The sequence below is a fragment of the Sipha flava genome, unplaced genomic scaffold (assembly GCF_003268045.1).
Source record: "Sipha flava isolate LNK unplaced genomic scaffold, YSA_version1 197_pilon_pilon, whole genome shotgun sequence".
Lineage (NCBI taxonomy): Eukaryota > Metazoa > Arthropoda > Insecta > Hemiptera > Aphididae > Sipha > Sipha flava.
This window is the reverse complement of record NW_020272774.1, coordinates 1086516-1105364: the sequence shown is the minus strand read 5'-3', so window position 1 is coordinate 1105364 and position 18849 is coordinate 1086516. Positions and strand designations below refer to the sequence as shown.

General features: G+C 30.0%; 1 protein-coding gene and 2 long non-coding RNA genes across 4 annotated transcripts; 2 read left to right on the top strand and 1 right to left on the bottom strand.

The window, feature by feature from the left end:
• Nucleotides 1-321: 321 nt before the first annotated feature.
• On the top strand, nt 322-3549 carry LOC112681779. The gene is made up of 3 exons (XR_003148429.1): nt 322-629; nt 758-874; nt 3291-3549. It is a non-coding gene; the product is annotated as an uncharacterized LOC112681779 (long non-coding RNA).
• Nucleotides 3550-4734: 1185 nt separating this feature from the next.
• On the top strand, nt 4735-6681 carry LOC112681778. Of its 2 annotated transcripts, XR_003148428.1 has the most exons (4): nt 4735-4980; nt 5056-5422; nt 5489-5735; nt 6513-6681. It is a non-coding gene; the product is annotated as an uncharacterized LOC112681778 (long non-coding RNA). The 2 variants fall into 2 exon arrangements; XR_003148427.1 differs by having other exon boundaries at nt 5489-6681.
• Nucleotides 5188-18503, bottom strand: LOC112681775 (dnaJ homolog subfamily B member 4-like). Its single transcript, XM_025552087.1, has 7 exons — nt 18353-18503; nt 17543-17767; nt 16223-16352; nt 14829-14964; nt 9871-10033; nt 7602-7850; nt 5188-5269 (listed from the first exon to the last, which is right to left on the bottom strand). The coding sequence occupies exons 1-6, from the start codon at nt 18418-18420 to the stop codon at nt 7679-7681; spliced, it is 894 nt and encodes a 297-aa protein (XP_025407872.1). The 5' UTR covers nt 18421-18503; the 3' UTR covers nt 5188-5269; nt 7602-7678.
• Between the last annotated feature and the right edge of the window lie 346 nt (nt 18504-18849).

Sequence of the window (18849 nt, the reverse complement as noted above, 5' to 3'; positions counted from 1 at the left end):
TACTGTGTCTTGTTAGTAATTATTAGATAGCAATGGTAATTTAACTCTGTCCATAGTAGCCCCTCCCGAAAATTTTTTCTGTATCCGCCTCTGGTACGTTACATTAAAAAAACTTCCCACCACTGCTCTAGTATGTAATCATAAATCTTAATAAACTTGATATATATATATATATTCAAGTAATTCAAATATAAATAATTTGAATGGTTTTCATGGTACGTTGTGCCATTTATTATAAAATAAATTTATATTCTACGAAAGGTGATATTGAATAAAATTAACGCAAGTACATTTGTTATGTTTTTGCATAGGTAGATAAAAACAAGTATTAGTATTTGTAATAAATAAATTATTACTACAACATGTATTTTTGTGTCTTAAAGGGGTTTAATTTTACTGAAAATGTATTGTATTTATATTAATTTATATTATTGAAAATATCTGTCAACTGTCAGTGCATCAATAAATAGGGATAATATGGACAACAGAATTTCACTTCTTAACCCTCATAACCATCGGGCCGACGATATAGACTTACATGTACCTTAATTGAGAGAAGCAATTGGTAATTAAAAACTTGATTCAACCAATACATCTATAAGAACTATTCACAACAATACAATTATCCAGTAAGTTGTATTTTATTAACTATTTAATGCCTATAATTATTTGTACTTATACATTCAATTTAGACAAACATATTTTTTTTTTTTTTTAATAATTTAAATTTTGATTTATGTTGTCTTAAAATGCACAGAGGCCTCTTGTAATTGAACCCTCTTGAACCCGTCTATGATAGTGTTCACATCATAGTTCATGAATGCAGAAGTTGCAAAGGTACCTAATTATTTTTCATCAGCAATTATTTAAATACGTAAGTAATATTTTGTGCAATCGAATAAATGTAATTCGTAAATAAATTATACTGGTTTAGAATGATAAGTTGTCTACATGGTTTGTTCTATTTATAAATTTATTTATTTTTTATTTATAAAGCTTTTGGAAATACTATTAAATTCGATAATTATAATCAAATACATCGATACATACTAATTAAATTAGTAGGTAGTAGAAAGAATAAAGAAAAAAAAAACAAAGATTTCAATCTTGATAATTGTTTGTTATGAATATAGATGGTAATTTATTATACGTTAAGTGTTCTGCAGTACGGACAAACATATTTTTTCCAGATCACTTCGCTGCAGGCCATGGTTCTCGAAGAAGTCCTGCAGAAATTTCAATGCGGTTCCGCGTGCGTCGAACCAAAGCCCAAATACTTCCCACTCTCCTACTCCGTAGAGGTAGTTCAGGTTGGGTGTGCACGCTAGGTATATAACCTCTCTTCTCTTTGTGCACATTGATGTCTTGTTGTTCGTCGTTGGTTTCCCAACGAATCGTGGGGTCTAAGATCATCTTAGGCCTCGTCCGTTCCTTCTGTCTATCACTATGATATCAGCCCTTCTGTTTTGAGTTGCTCCTTCATCAAGTGCTGCACAGCACACATCTTCGTGTACTTCGAAGTTTTTGCTCTAAATAAGTTGGTCAGGGTGGTACGGACTTTGTGATGGGCATTGTTGCGAAGAAGTTCAGTCTTGGGGCAGGATCTTCGAATGTGGGGCAAGATTTCAATTATATTATTCTCATTGCATGCTAGATTCCTGCAATGGGGATTGCCGAAACTCCTACCTCCTGTTCCTCGGTTAGACATCGAGTTCATCGATGCTTTAATAGCGTTTGTCCACTCACCACTTGAGAGCCCGCCTTTTTTTGATATCCAAGCGTTAGTCGTAGTACAACTGCTATACCATAGTACGACTATTCCCCTTTGCCTCAACTCTTTCCACTTATTGAATTCATCACAGCTTAACTCAGTGAGAATCGCGCGTGGATTTAGGCCGGTTACAGGACCTAAGCATGCGCGAGATTGTGCTTCTTCTTAGCGTAGATCGCGAACTACTAGTAGGTGTGGATCAATGACTAACTATTAATTAATAACTATTAATGTTATAAAACTAATAACTATTAGGTGCTTGTGTTAAATGATCGGCGAGCCATGAATGCAATAGGTATACCTAAAATAAACTTTGAATACAGACAATGATATCGCTTTTATCTCAGTTATCGGGACCACTTGACCAATTTAGAATCAACCGTTGTAGAAAACCTAAATAATATGTTCTCAAGCAAAAATTATCAAAGTAGTAGTAAAGTATCTAAATATGATCATAATATTATGACGTGTGTGTGTGTGTCAGAGGCGTATTTATGGAGGGGCCGAGGGGCTCGGGTCCCCTCTGAAATGAAAAACACCATTGTTAAGGATTGTTATTTTTAACGTGGATATGTCTTAATGCTGGGGATTTCGAAAATTTGTCGCGACACTGAGAATGTTGCTTATGCGATAATTTAAAATTTTATATTGAATTTTGAGTGACTCTAATAAAATATTTGTCTATTACAATGTAGTTTTTATACTTTTAAAAAATAATAAATCATTAAAACAATTGAGTTTTTTATTTCTCTGATGGTGTAAAGACAGTCGAGAAGTCTTATAGCGTTAAAGTAATTTTTTTTTTGTAATAGTGGGCTTCCTCCTTCCCTTCCATCCAAGAGTTTTTTAGTTATAGTCTATATTTAAAAGGTAATTATTAAATTTTATAAATATAAAAACCATGTTTTTTCTATTTTTTTATCGTTATAATTTATAAGTTTTTACTTTTTAGAATGACAATATACATATTTATAGATAGGATGTTAAGTCAATAAAAAATTTGGCTGCCTAAAAATTTTGAAAATTTAATACAAGGTTTTTTATATAAATTTGACACGGTTCATGAATACGTATACAACTAGTTTACGTAATGAGCCAATAATCTTATAGTTAATAACCATTCTGTCCACCTTACAACAATATATTATATCTGTTGAGTATTATGTGAAGCGACAAGAATTGAAAAAACGACCAGATATTTGATGTGTAGGTACCTGCGTGTTCCGCACTTTTTTATATCCGAGTTTTCCACACTCCCGTATTCATACCCCCATAAGCTTCATATAAAAATTATTAGATATTTTTTTATTTTTATATTGTCATTATTTATATAATGGTTGAGTAGAATATAATAAATTTATATTTTAAATTTCAAAATAAAGTGTTGTGAAATTTGTCGCGAAATAAGTTACATACTTGTATACTACCCCGCTACATACTGAAATTAGTTTTACCTATCGCAATTAAAAAAACTACTTATATAAATATTATATACTAACTTTAACAAAAATTAATATAGTGATTTGCCAATTAATATTGTTGAGAAACACTCAAGTCTGGTTACTCCAAAAAATACAAATACACCACTAAGTCAAAAGTCAAAAGTAATCAAATCATCGTCATTTGAATCTGTTCAAGAAAATTAAACTGAATTGTTCGAATATAGTTTTAATACTGATTATAATAGCGAGGATAATTCTATAATTGCCGAGTATGTCATTATTTGTTTTATTAAAAATTATTTGCTTTTTATATAATTATCAGTGACGGTGCTAGAGTTTGCGAGGCCCTGGGCTAAATAAATTTTGAGCCTTATAATTTATATTAATAAAATATTATAAGTTCAGAACCATGGGGCCTTAATTATAATTTAAGTCACGGGGCTCTAGGCAACTGCCCCTATTGCCCTCCTCTCGCACCGTCCCTGATAATTACATATATATATGTGTGTGTGTGTGTGTGTGTGTGTGTGTGTGTGTGTGTGTGTTTGTGTGTAAAAGTCTTGAAGGCCAGAGAATTGTGGATATTAAATATTTGTTTGATCAAATACAAAATAGTAGACATGAACATTTTTATTTTTTATTTTTGAATATGGTTTTTCAATCAGAATGTCGTAAAGGATACATGTCTGTATTTAATTTTCTGTGTAAAATGTGTAATATCAGTTCATATTTTACTTCTGAAAATATTCAGTATACCAATAATTATTTGTCTATTGATAAAGCTATTGTAAATGGCAGTTTAGCAATTGGTACAAATTTTTTTGTTCTAAAACTAATTTCAATTGTAATTAATTATTTATAATATTTTTAAAGGTACTGGTCATACGCAACTTAGTGAGTTGTCAGCATCTATTGAACTTCCTTCTTTATCATCAGATCTTATTTAAAGAATTTGTCTGTTATGAGCAATTCTATTTTAGAAACTGCAATAGATGAAATGATGATAATGGTACACCGATATGTATTGTAGTAGTAGATGGCCAACGGTCGAAGAGTTCGTACAAGACTAAGTATAAATAATTTTCTGGAGCAGTAAGAAATAATAGTTTTTACATTTTTTATTACTTTTAAAATATATGACAATTATAAATAATTATATATAAAATATGAAATATAATAATTAAATAATTATGCTAATAAAAAGCTTAATAATTGTAAATAACTTTACAGGCTACTATTATCGGTTATAATACAAAAAAGGTGTTATTCGTTGGAATTCGTAACAGATACTGTTCCGTTTGTGAACGAGCAAATAAAAATATAAAGGTGTCAAATTCATAAATGTTTTTTTAAATTAGAAAAAAATCATCAACGGTAATGGAAGCAGACGAAATAATCGAAGGATTTATTAACAGTATGAGTATGCATGGTTTAAAATACAATAAATTGATTGGTAAGTTAAATTATAATTTCCATTTTCTAAATTATACTTATTAATTTTATTTTTCAGGTAACGGTGACAGTAGCGTCATAAAACGAATAAATTAAGTTGTGCCATATGGACCAGATTTTAAAATTAAAAAAGTCAAATGCAGAAATCATCTACTGTAAAATTATGTGATGAAATTGAGTGCCCTTACAAAAAAAACAGAATATCCTATTATTTTCCGTAAATTTATAATCAACAATATTCTGCGATTTCGGTCTGATATTATGAAATCAATTAAATATCATTTGAGCACAAATTTAACACTTCAGCAAAAAACCGTAAGTGAAGATTAAAAACATATAAAAATAATTAATAATGGTTTGTTAATAATTTTATTTGAATAATTTATTTAGAGCTAAGAAAAGACATAAAAAACTCACCATACCACCGTCTCGGTCAACAATTGTGCTTCTTACTTTTGTACGGGACCAAAAGTTGGTGATATAAATTTGGTTCCGGAGGCAGAAAAAACTGGTTTAATGACTGAAATTCGTAATATAGTTTGTAGGCTAGTTCTAAACTCTGATAGCTTGATAGAGGAAGTCGATAATAACTCGTGTGAGCAGTCTAATTCCATTATTAACAAACATATCGGAGACAAGCGAATTAATTTTACTCAAGGTAATAATTATCAAACACGAGTACAAGCTGTTATTGTCGCATATTATTCGAGAAATTACACGCGAATAATACATAAGAAAATTATGCTTAAAAGCCCTGGTAAATTATTTAAAAACATTTATTTGTACATAATATGTAAGTAGTAATAAAATATTTTTACAATAGGAAAATTGGCTAAACTGCATTCGAATAATATTGACCGTATACGAAATAATACAACAATAAGACGACGAAAATTTTTTACTGTTTAAAACCCAAAAGAAAATATAAACTGCCGGACAAAGACTATGACTTAGCAGAGTCTTTGGATGATGCTCAAAGTCTCAGCCCAGAAGATTTTGCCGAAAAAAAAAAGGCAGGGGTGTTATTATTGGTACCTATACGCGGATATACAGCGTATTCACATCAGCAGGTTATTAGCAGTTAGCAATTATTATTACATCTAGTGCGTTCATCATTTTAAATTGACGTGAACATTTTCCAATATAATTTCCTTGTAGAATTTTTTCATGACAGGCCCATCCTATATTATGATATCCAAGGTATCATTACACGTTTCGGCTAAGTGACATTATCATGTATTGAAATTATACTTTAAGAGGATCTCAAGTTTTTCTAAAAACATCCTAATTAAATCGGGTGTTAAATTAACATTAAATTAACATTTAAGTGCGAGGCACGTAATAATATGCTGTATCGGGCGCCGCGAGAGATTTGGTGAAGGGAGCCGCGTTGGAGAAACCGGAGAAACCAATGTAGTGCGTTAATATCTAATTAAGTGTACGAATGATAATGTCATTGATAGTTCAGGAGCCGTGGGATGAATCAGTTTGATGAATACCTCGGCCATAATTTACAATATAAGTTGTGTTTTCAAACGGAAACTGTGTACTATAGTAAGTTAATAGTTAAGCCACCATAGCTTTTGAGAACCTGTTTCAGTTAAAAATCAGTTCAACAATCCGACCCAATCAATCACAGTCTTAGAACGAACAGAATAATAGTCATTATTTTAAATTGAATGTTATATGTTGTACACGTCAAACCATGTAGGCCAACCACTTGCGTTTACTTATTACGTTTTTAGTTCATTTTATTTCAAGTATAATAACATAGAAGCATCTGAGTCTTAAGTTTTTGTGCATTTATAATTTTCTGAAATCGCTGATTATTTAATCATAACTTTCAGGCATCAAGGTTCTAATCGTTGTAATCGTTGTCGTCATGTATCTCGTGGGCAGCAAAATTGAATAATTATGCTTCGTTTCAAAAACACACAATTCGATGACTTGATGACAAATTAAGTTATCAATTATTATGAATTTATTATGAATAAGTATTAAATCATTATTTTGTATTTGCAATTGTTTTATGCAACAGAAAAGTATATTATTTTATTTTTTTTTATAACGTTTAAGTTTAATTTGGTTATCACTATAATTTATTTTAGCGTTAAAATGACATACGAGTTCTGGAAATTAATTATACAGTGTGTTTCTTTTTAAATGTAACACTAAATAATTCTGTCCAGTGACATCGGATTAATATGCGGTTTTCAAGAGGGGATAGGGAATACATAAATACACATTTTTTAATGATTTTTACATTTTTTTATCTTTCCATGTGCGCATGCGCAATACAACTTGCATTTTTTTAAATGGCAACAGGTGTTTTAAATACCAAATTCGGATAGACCGAATTTTTTTAAGTCGATTTGGTCCTTTTTACCATAGCTCTAAAATCAAATTTGACTAAATGGCAACCAGTCAAAGTTTCGATTAAAATTATTGAATTTTTCACCAATCATACTAGAATTTTATGAATTATTATGAAATTTTATTTATTATTTTTGTATCCGTAGGTTTGCAGATATTATTAAATCATTTAAATTTAATAATTCTGGATAGAATTATTTAGTGTTACCTTTAAAAGGAAACACACTTTATATATAAGGACTTCACAACTGAAAAAAAAAAACATTATTGTTTTATTGTATAAAAATGTAATTTAAAAAAGAATGATTTTGGTGGCCTGAAAATTGTTATCGGACTTTTACTTAAGTGTTTAAATAAAAATTACGTTTTACACGTGAAGTCATTAAATCACACTGTCCGACAGGCTGTACGGAAACGATGGTCCGACAACAATTTTTAGACCACAAAAATATTTTTTTTATAAAGCACTATATTTTTACGAAATAAAACAAAAACTGTTTTTTTTTTCAGTTGTGTAATTTTTTAAGAAGCACGGCTGGTAACATAACTGTAAGTGATCGTACTTTGTGATAAAATCTATAGCAATTTAGCCAGCATTACTAATTTGCATTGATGGCTTTGTTTTGAATATTATTTCTTCTTAACTTTCATGAGTGTTCGTTTTCGACGTTGTTACACAAAACTCCTTAAATATTTCAGGCAGATAGCGTGGCATTTGGATATTGAACTTCAGTATTAGGTCGCCTCTCTCATCATTGCTCGTTCCGAATACAGGCATCCCTTCGCCCCGGACGATCTTTTGATACGTCGGTCTATTATTTCAAGAGCATACAGACAAAAGCATCGTTAGAAAACAGTGCCAGAAAAAATATTAATATTGAAATATTGGTACACGAAATCCAATAGAAATGCCGTGAATTATATTGATCGTAAAATAGTTTATATTTTATGCATAACCCGTGTGACAAACATTGCAATACTCGTAAAATCAACACTGACCTCCACAGGGGCGAATAGGACCACCGGAATATCAGGATTTACCCGGTGAGCCGCTGCTTATATTGATGAAAATGGGCCGATAAAATATATTACTACTAATACTATTATACATGTACATATATACAAATAAAAGTAATTAATTATAATACTGATAATATATATTAAAATCTATAAATATCATAGTAAATTCCTTTAAAACGAAGAAGAAAAAGTATTTACAGTAGTATTACATAATTTTAAATGTAATTTTTTTATGTATTATATTAATTGAATGATCAAAAATTAAAAATTCAATTTTATTCAAAATTTTGAGTGCAAATTTTTCTTTCTTTATGCATATTTTAACATATTAGTGTATACTTGTGCATGTTAAAGATCTTTTAGCGCATATTTGATTAGCTTTTAATGCATATAATTCCGTGATATAATGATAACTGATTGTTCAGATTTAAATTAATATAGTCACAAATAAAACCCCACGGCAAAGTTGAATACTGATATATCATGTTTTTCCACAATAATTATACGTAAATCATGTAAATAGTATAATATTGCTAAAATGTTGTATAACCAGGTATGCTTCAAAACGAATTAAAAAAAAAAAAGGAGGTGCAGAAAATAAAAGAGATAAAAATCGTAGAGTTGTTAGAAGAGAGCATAACATGTGTAAAATTGGATACTATAATATATATTATAATTTTAAATATTATTTAAGAACGTCGAAAAAAAAGGCGGTGATTGCCAACCCGGTTCTCTCAAAGTTAAGGTAATTGTTTAGTTGGAACTTGAATATAATCATGCGGGCCGCTGTATTCTATTTTTCCCGGGCCGATCAGATTATGCCTATCCGCCCTTGGGCTTCGATATTTTTAGTTAAAACACATTTTTAAAGATTTAATCCTAATCATAACTAATTTTAGTCCTAACATAATTGTACGCAAAGAACAGGGACGGACTGGGTATCGAGGGGTCTGGAGGATTATTCAATTAGACCTATTATTATCATATTTTAACTAACTAATATTTTCAGTTAATACTGCTCAATTCACCTTTTTTGAAATTTTGTACAATTATGTTTTATATAAATAAACAAATGTATATTACATTTTTGTATACGAGTATATGTTATTTGCATTAATGCGACACTATCGAGAACCCGGAAGATGATTTCCCCTTTGTCTTCCTGGTCAGACCGCCTCTGGTAAAGAATAATATTATATATTATATATATACTAGTATGTACTCGTATTTCTAACGTGTACGTCGGTGTTTCCATGCACCGTAACTGCAGTAGTCTATAGAACGAGCATTAATTGCAACGTGAAACACCGGTTTGTTATTTTTAATCATATAATAATATGTAGCTTCTAGTTTTTGTCATTTTTTACTCGGTAGGGGAGGAAGTCGTGTGTCCCTAGCAGGAGCAATCCAGCAGAACGGGTAGGTGGCCACACCCCACAGGCTCTCCAAAAATGTTATGTTTGGGCCTCAACCTAAAATTGCTCATGTGACACGAGTCGCTTGTTTGTTATTTTGTAAAACTTATACCTGCCCGGGCATTCGGATCCTCGGTCAGCCCCTGGTCCCTAGTAATATTAATCTACGTGATTTCTAAGTAGTAGAATATTTCAAGTGTTTGTTTCGGTTTTAACGTTACAATGATGTTGGTGAACAAAATTACTATCGCAGAACAGACGAAAATATTCGTGTAGATAAAATTGATGATAATGTTGATAATGAATATATCGTGACCAAACTATAAGGTTCGGGTTTGGGTACATGGTTAACTTCGTTATGTTTTTTCCCATTCGTTTTTATTCATCGTATACGTACGTTATCATTTGTGTAATGTTCACTCTCAGTAGCTTGTGATCCAAGGTTTTTATCACGCATTTAGCACCGGACATCATTTCTTTGAACGTCACGTTGTAGATGCTTATTAAATCTCGACCGTTCCTCACGAAATCGGCATGAGGCAAATCATTGGTGACGAAAACTGCGACCGAAAAAATACATAAACAGTTTTGCAAGTTTTATGTAAATTACACATATATTGTATATTAACGAAATATCTAAATCCTTCCGGGTAGTGACGGATCCAAGGATCGGGGTGACGAAAAAAAAATAACAAATAAATAAAATAATTTAAATTCCAGGATTTTAAGACGTTACAAACGGCTTTTACGTCAAAATACCTTAGGTAAAAATAATTTTAAGAGAAAACAAAGAATATTTTTAATGTAGATATTATACAACATACTAATTGTATGTAACAATTATTAATAATATGTACCAAATAGGAGTATTTCCAAGAGAAATCTAGACATATATTATGCTTTTTACTATAACTTTTTCGAAAAATTATAAAAAATTATTTCTGGAAAGTCCAAAAAAAAAAAAAAAAAGGAAGAAAAAATATAAGGACTATGACAAAAGACTTTTACGTGTCGTTGAAAAATTCAACGAAATGACAACTCTTCACTGTTGAAGAGGAATCACTCAAATTGATAATCTCAAATTTTTAAGGCTGTATTAAGCGTGAGATAATTTTAAATTTATAATAAATAATTATAATAATAATTAAAACTGAAATATCTTTTGCCAAAATATTTTTAACGGGGATATTTTGACGGAGATATTTTGTAGGAGATATTTTTACCGGGGATATTTTTGCGAGTCACCAACAAATAGATTAGTTACTGTTTAAATTATACATATTAAATCTAGGCTCAAACTGGCTAACGTGTCGGCTTGAATGTATTCCATTCGAAATTTAAAAACCCCTCCATCTCCCGTTACGAGAAATGGATCCTGGGGCGCGGATTCGCGTATATTCACCAAACCGAACGTATAGATCTAATTGATTTGACCTTAGTGGAATTTAATCTTACATTATTTAAGGTACGCGAAATGATCAATACATCATATTATTATTAGTTGATTTACGTCTACAAATGGTACCTAAATGTCGTTGTATTCGTTTTTAGTTTTATTTATTTTTTTACTATCTTTTTTTTTCTGAAATTATTGTACTCCTTTATATGGTATGCAGTCACTGTTTAACAATAAACAACCTTTTTCATACGTTACTTCCTATCCTCCTCTCTCACGGATAATTAAAATAACGATTTCGACACAATGACGTATTAATAAATGATACCAATTAATTTTGCACCTGTCAGAGAGTATTTAAATGATTTAAAATTTTTTTATTGACGAAAAGTCATATTATTTTTATTTTTTTTATCTAGTGTAACCTATCCTTGAAGTAAAATTGGATTTTTGAAGGTGACCGGATTTCTACGGTTTCTTTATAGTGCGTATGCATCATATTATATATGTCACAGTAAAATACGTTAAATTCATATTAATGATATTATCTAGTAATTAATGTTAATAGGTAATAATCAAGGCTCGGAACTTTAGGCATTTGCATACTTTTCTAGAAAGTGCATATTGAAATACTGATTCGATACAAATTCGATTCATAGTATGTATATTTCAGATATAAACATTTTTGTTGCATAATTTTGCATATTTTGTTACTTTTTGTACCAATTCGCATGTTTTGGGTTTAAGAACATTTATATGCATATTTCATGGATTTAACAAAATTTTTTTAAAAAAATGTATAGTTTAATAATAAAATATTAGAAATATGACAGTCAAAATTCTAAGTTTTATATCGTTTGACAAAATAAATTAATTCATCAACGGCTATTATTTGTATTGCTCCGGCCCCCAATGCACTTAACAATAATATTATAATCCTTATAGTACCGAGAATTCGTAATAGTGACCACCGCCGGCCCGTATTTATTTTTATACAAATTTTATACAAAATTATACAAATATATTTTTTAGCGCAAAAGTTCCGAGCCTTGGTTATAATACTACATATATCTGCATGCAAGCGACTTCATTGTACAGTGTACATTAGTCAGTAGTCAGTCTATTATTTTTAAGCAATTATTTTCCAATTTTCTACTGCATATTATACCGTATATTTTGATGTTTTTTAACGCATATGTATGCGCATATTTTAGTACTTTTTAGCGCATAAAGTTTCGAGCCTTGGTAATAATGAATAATTTGCAAAGTTCTTAACGTTATTGACTAAGAATTCACGTTAATTCTAAACAATATAAGATAATGATGTTGTAATTCAAATATAATTGTATGTTAATTATTGTATATTTGTAAATTAATAATAAACAAAGATATTAAAATTTGTATATGATAATTATATATTTTCACACGATAAAAATTATAGCATTTCAAATTACATAATTTCCTAACTACTCCAGAGGTACATTTATTTGTTGTACATTTCGTCTTACAATGACATCTTTGATAGCCTTGTGTACCCAAAAGACATTCAATAATTTTTCATTGACTTTTTTCCCCATGAGTTTTCAATACAAATTTTGAATGTTTTAATTATTCAATACGAATATTGTATTCATCAATAGTTGGAAATTAGTTATTGTCACTACGTATTTTGTTAACTATATCAAGTATAATATTGTTAAATTTACTTTCCATTTTAAGTTCATCCATGTTGGATAAAAATTTACACAATTTAAAGAACATATACATAATCTAAAGAAAATTAATACATAATTTTACGAATATTTCACACGATGCTAAATAACGATAAAATGATACCAAAGTGTTCCGTGAAAGACCAATACAAATATTATATTTATCCAAGATTTTTGTGACAAAATCGTCTGTGTCTTATCAGAGAGCTTCACTTTCATTTTCTTAATATCAGTGATGATATTTCTTCACTGTTTCTCTACTAAATATTATCTACAATAATTATAAAAAGTCCTACTCTAGTAAGCCCCACTAAGCTTATTAATACTGCAGCTGTAATATTATCTATGGCCATTATGATAACAGCATTTTCCACCATGGGTTGAAATTTTCGATAATCAAACCAAAAAAATAATAAGTAACGATATTTACTGGTTTGTTGGGTAATCAACGTAATTTTTTAAAAAATAATGTTGTTTGGTTTATAACATCATTTATTGTAACATATATATTTATATATATATGTTATACAGTGATGCTTCCGAATTTATCGTTTATATTTACATAACAGTCAACGACGAATTTAATGCGTTTTAAAAAGAGTAACAAGTTGCATTGTTGAAATTGCATTACATTTCAAAAAACTGAGTAACTATATCTGAACAATATTAACATAAAAATGAACTATATCTCGAAATGGATTCCATACCTATGTTCCAAGTTTGTCCAAATATTATACTTTTGAGAAACACAAAATAATTTTACTATAATCCATTCCCCAATAACATATTTATGAGAGCGCCAAAGGGGCCTAATATCCCCCCCAAAATTTCAGGAAAAAATTTTTAATTTTAAAATTTATAAACTTTAATTTTAAAGTTTTAGTCGGCATACTAAGCATTTTCAAATGATTAAAACGCATAATAAAATAAAAATATAATTAAAAATAATAAATAAATAAATAATCAATATTCGTAAATTAATATATAAAAAAATAAACAAATAGTTTATATTATGAAATAAATAAATAAATATAATAATACTACCAGCTAAGCTTTTATTTATTTATTTCTATGTATGGATTTATATTGAATTTTATATATAATTTTAATTGATTAATTTATATATTGATTAAAACACATTTTATTTTATATTCGTCCCTGAGAATTAACCTTTATTAAACAAAGCGCCAATCACGCGTATAATAACTAAGAAATTCACAACATAGACCGTAAAGAGTACGCAAGTACAATACATAATGGGCGAGGGAATAATACAATATAACACTGGTGACATTGGTATCAGAAAGAAATTCGGATAGGAGTAACACTGACCTTTCCTACGTCGAAGTGAAACGATATCACTGTGGCAACATCTATAGCATATATTTTTTTATAAACAAATAGCTTGACACGCGTTTGTCCGGAATAATAGGTACTAAACGAAACTACCAACCCGATTGACACGTTTTTTTTTGGATTCTGTGGACAATTTCCCGTAGAAATACACGAACATGGCTATTCGTTATAGTATATTATAGAGGTACGCGGGGGCAATATTGCATTCGAGAGCACTACTTTCCTTTTTCGGCACGATTATTCCAAAAATTACCCCCGAGCGTTCCTCCGCCACCATGCGAAAAACGAGTACAACTACAGTTTCGCATACTTGGATGTGGTACTCGTACTGGTGTACAAATGCGAGTAATTATTTTATTAATTTATTTTGTAAAAATATATTGTTATTGATGTTTGTTTTTTCGAAAATATAATGGAAAGATATGATGATTCAAATATCTATTTTCGATTTTTTTTTTTTTTTTATTGAAGTTCTATCGTCATTTACAGTGGCGTGAATTGGATCCGATTTCTGGTGGTGCAGAGGCATATTCTCAACTTATAATTTCCAACACACTAATTTTCCAATATCCTAAGTAAAATTCTTCTCAATAAACTATATATTCTCCCATATATTTCTTTAAATAACAAATAAATTTTGAATTATTTTAGCAGTAAAACATTTATGATTATAATATTAATAAAAAAAAACTATCAAATTTTGTTTTTAGTATGCTGATTTCCTTGACTCTTGAAAATAATATTATAGGTATACAAATTTCAATAATTTTGTGGTGGTGCAAAAACATATCTTTGCACCACCACATTTTAGATGTGGTGTTACAAATACCACATTTGCACCACCCAGTTTACGCCACTGATCATTTATTATTTTCATTATGTACAACTCACTTATTCTTCTTCTATCCTCGAGATTATGAATTATTTCACTGTTAACCGGTAAACCTTTCGGTATTTCTAAGTTAACGACACAATTTGTTCCATCTCTTTCAGGGACGTACATTTTTTTTACTGTCCCAAAAAATAACTGAAATCGTTTTTAACTTTATTAAAGCTGTATACACTTTTTTTTTTTTTAGTTCCTTACATATTTACGGTTAAATAGTTTAAATTATCTATTATAAATTTTTCAAAATATATGCAGTATGGTTTAAACTTCGGCAAACAGTCAACGATACAATACTTAACAACTAGTACAGTATAATAGTTTTTAAGATTATTTTGACTCTGTTTTGGTAATTTTGGAACCGCGTTTGTTGCATTGTACATAGATAGTTATCAGTTTCAATTTTTAAACAAAATTAATGTACCTCAGTTAAAACGTCCAAAAGGATCGAAATGAGACGATTGATGTAAAAAAATATAAAAATAATATAAAAAAATTGTAAAATATTATTAATATTTTCACAAGATCATTCTAATTAATGTATTCGGTTAGTGATTATGATGTTTTGCGTATTTATTGGCGATAGACTTATTGTATTTTCGAATATTATTATAAATGGAAATAGCATTCGATGTAATATTATTTTACTATATGAAACCTACCTTAAATGAAACCACAACTGAATAAGAAAAGAAACTTTTGAAATGGGCAATTATACATATTTAAATTATATCGTTGATATTCCTAATGACTGGGTACTATACATTATCAAGGCCGGATTAAGGAGGGGTCCAGCCGGGGCGGTAGCCCCGAGGCCCTCTCGAGTACCCAAGTGAAAGGGGCCCAAATAATATTAAGTCGATACACGTTTTTTTATCATACTAAAATTAGTAATTGTATAGACATAAATTATATATACCTATTAATTTTATAATTTTATAATGCAATTGACAATTTGTGAAATAGTTAAAAAAATATATTGTTCTGCGAGCGTAGCGAGCAGCTTTGTAAAGCATGTTTTGTCATAAGGGCCCATATGAAATCTCATCCTCGGAGCCCAATAGGTGCTTAATCCGGCCTTGTGCATTATGTTAATAAAAATATTGTTATGACATTAAATGACGTAGTTAAATGTTTACGATGGAGTCGCCTAAGGTTAAAAAAAATACTATCAACTACAACTTTTTAGAATGTTAGGATAACGTAATTCAGTATATTTTAAGTAGTGCGTACATAATATGTACTAAATTATAAAATGGAAATTGAAAACCTTTTTGGAAACATTTACTTATTTGATTGATGTTTATTTCAAATCCTCTCGGTGGTACCTATAACATTTTGTGTGTCTACGAAATACTAAATGACTCAACTAGAAACAGCTTATACCGTAGTAACTCACTTCGTTTAATGTCAAACTTATGGGAATCTTCACAATTTCCAGTTTCTTATAGTTCTTTTCCATAGTAACCTCCGTGTTAGAAAACATGGATATTACATGCGTGTACGGATTGGTGGATCCATAAACTGACCTAAAACAAAAAAAAATAATTTGTGGCTAATAAAATATAATGTATTTAAAGGAATAACATTTGTACTAAATTTTCTAATATTCGTTACTCATGATGCATTTTAATAATTTAATAGATTTTAAACTACTATTAGTTCGGTTCGGTACTTGAATTATTTCGTTTTAGTACCATTGCTATGTGTATCTCAGGTGTTTATCGTGTAAAAACAATTTTATGTAAGATATGCATAATTCGCTCGTGTCTATTGAAATAATATATTTTTTTTGGTTCTACGGCTTATTCTTACTCATATTGCAATAAATAGAGGTTTGAGCAACGTACTCGATTAGACGAAAACATTAAAGCAAATTTTGTCTTGTGGTTAAACTCTAGAGTGTTTATACAATAGACGCAACGAATGCATATCACATCAAACAAAACATGTGACTGGCGAGATACGTAGTTATTCCTTTTACTCTTAATCTCAAGGATTCGGGATTAGTATTACGATGACTATTATTTTAATATATTTGTCTACTCGAACTTAGTGTAGTCCGTGCAACTACCTACGCGTCTGTCTACAACGTCAAATCTGAAGAATATAACCTCGTCCTGCGTAATACATCTAATAATGATGGTAACGATGAAGTGCCTTTATTCACAAAACATTATGAGTAAAGAACAACAATTATACTATTTGGCGTTTATGGGTTGACACAGAGTGGGGGGGGGAAGAAAATTAAATTACTGTTAATATTGGGAACAACTCAGGACGAAGGTTATGGTGGATAGTTCTACAGGAGGGAATCGTGAGGGGAGATACAACTGGTATCGGTCGTTGGGTAACCGAAAGACTGAAGATGAGTGAATGAAGATTATTGGGAAAGAGAGAGAGTGAGAGAAAAGCATAACTGAAGAGTCGACGGTGGAAGTCATACAGAGCTTCCACGTGATAAATAGTGCAGGAATTTAGTAGAAAATCTATGGAAAAACGAGAAGGGAATAATATAATAGTCGAGTTTTTAGCACGAAAAGGTCACGCTTGGAAAGAGGAAGAAAATAAAACCTTGGTCGGGTACTTGCTGAAGTACTCGTACAATACGGTTCAAAACGAACAGGAATATTTACTAGAGTTTATCAGGGTATTATCGGAAATGTGTAGCAATATAATGTTACATATTAGATGGTAGTACACTTTGGATGCACTTTACTTATAAGTTAAAAATATGTCGCCATGGTACGAATATCGTTTCATCTCGTGTTCGTCGTCAACGAACACGCCTCTTTTTATCGCGATTTCGCCGAATTGATCATACAGGTCACGCCATAACGGATCGCTCAGAATGTCGTAAGCTTCGAATGCAACGAGTCGTTCATTTGTCCTCCCGTTGTCGTTCAATTTTTCCATCCCGTATTCGTTTACAATTTTTCGAAATCTGTACATACAAATAAAAAAATAAAACAATATAAACAAAAAAAAATCTAATCCTATATAAATACGAGCATATAATTAAATTGATCCTATCCGAAAGGATGAGTCCTTATAATCGTTTATAACTCTGTTTCCACTTTTTAACGATTTTAGAACAATGCTGAACTATCGTACTTGAAAGAACATTTTATCATATTATTTGTGCGCAAAAGTTGCTGTAAGGTATTCGAATTGATTCGCTCGTTATGAATATTCTTATGCCGTGGCACAAGTAGAAAATAATATTGCTTAGCTTTATGAATAAATAATCAGTATTTTTTTATGAACGGAAAACCAAATTTTCTTCATCTGCATTATAAATTTATGATCTTTTGGTTTTACAATAACTATCAACTTAAACACGTAAAATTTACTCATTGTATAATATAAGTATATGAAAGTATACATAATGTATCATTTATGAAATATATTTTATTGAAGATAGCTTTAGGGGATATTATTATGTAATCGGATTCAAAAATATAAGGTTTTTTAGAAATGTATGTTACTTTTTGTTTTTGTTTTTTTTTTTTATGTTTTTATCACTTACGCGTTCAGTATTTCCAGATACGAAGAGCTTCTTTTCAGTCCTAGTACACAGTAATAATCAGCGCCCATGATGATGATACTATATTTTATTGTACGTACAAAAATATATAAAAAGAAAAAAAATGAAACCGTTGTAAACAACGAAAAACTGCGAAAAATATGGTTTCCGGGAAAACTTATTTCTACGCAATCACATAACTCTGTGTACATTTTATTCGAGCCAATGCATTACGATTTGTTCTTATCATGAATTCAATATTGTTCTGATATGCTAATTTTCTGCGCGAATGCATGGATGTATTAATTTATCAGACAAGATTATACATTTCAGTACATACTTACGTGCTACTTATTGCTATTCGATCCTGAGAAATGTCAAAGCTATTCGTATACGAAAATGTCATGCAATATTATAATATAAAATATCGAAAACATCACGAGTATATATTATATACTCATATTGTTTTCGATTTGAAAATTAGATACGCGACAGGATTT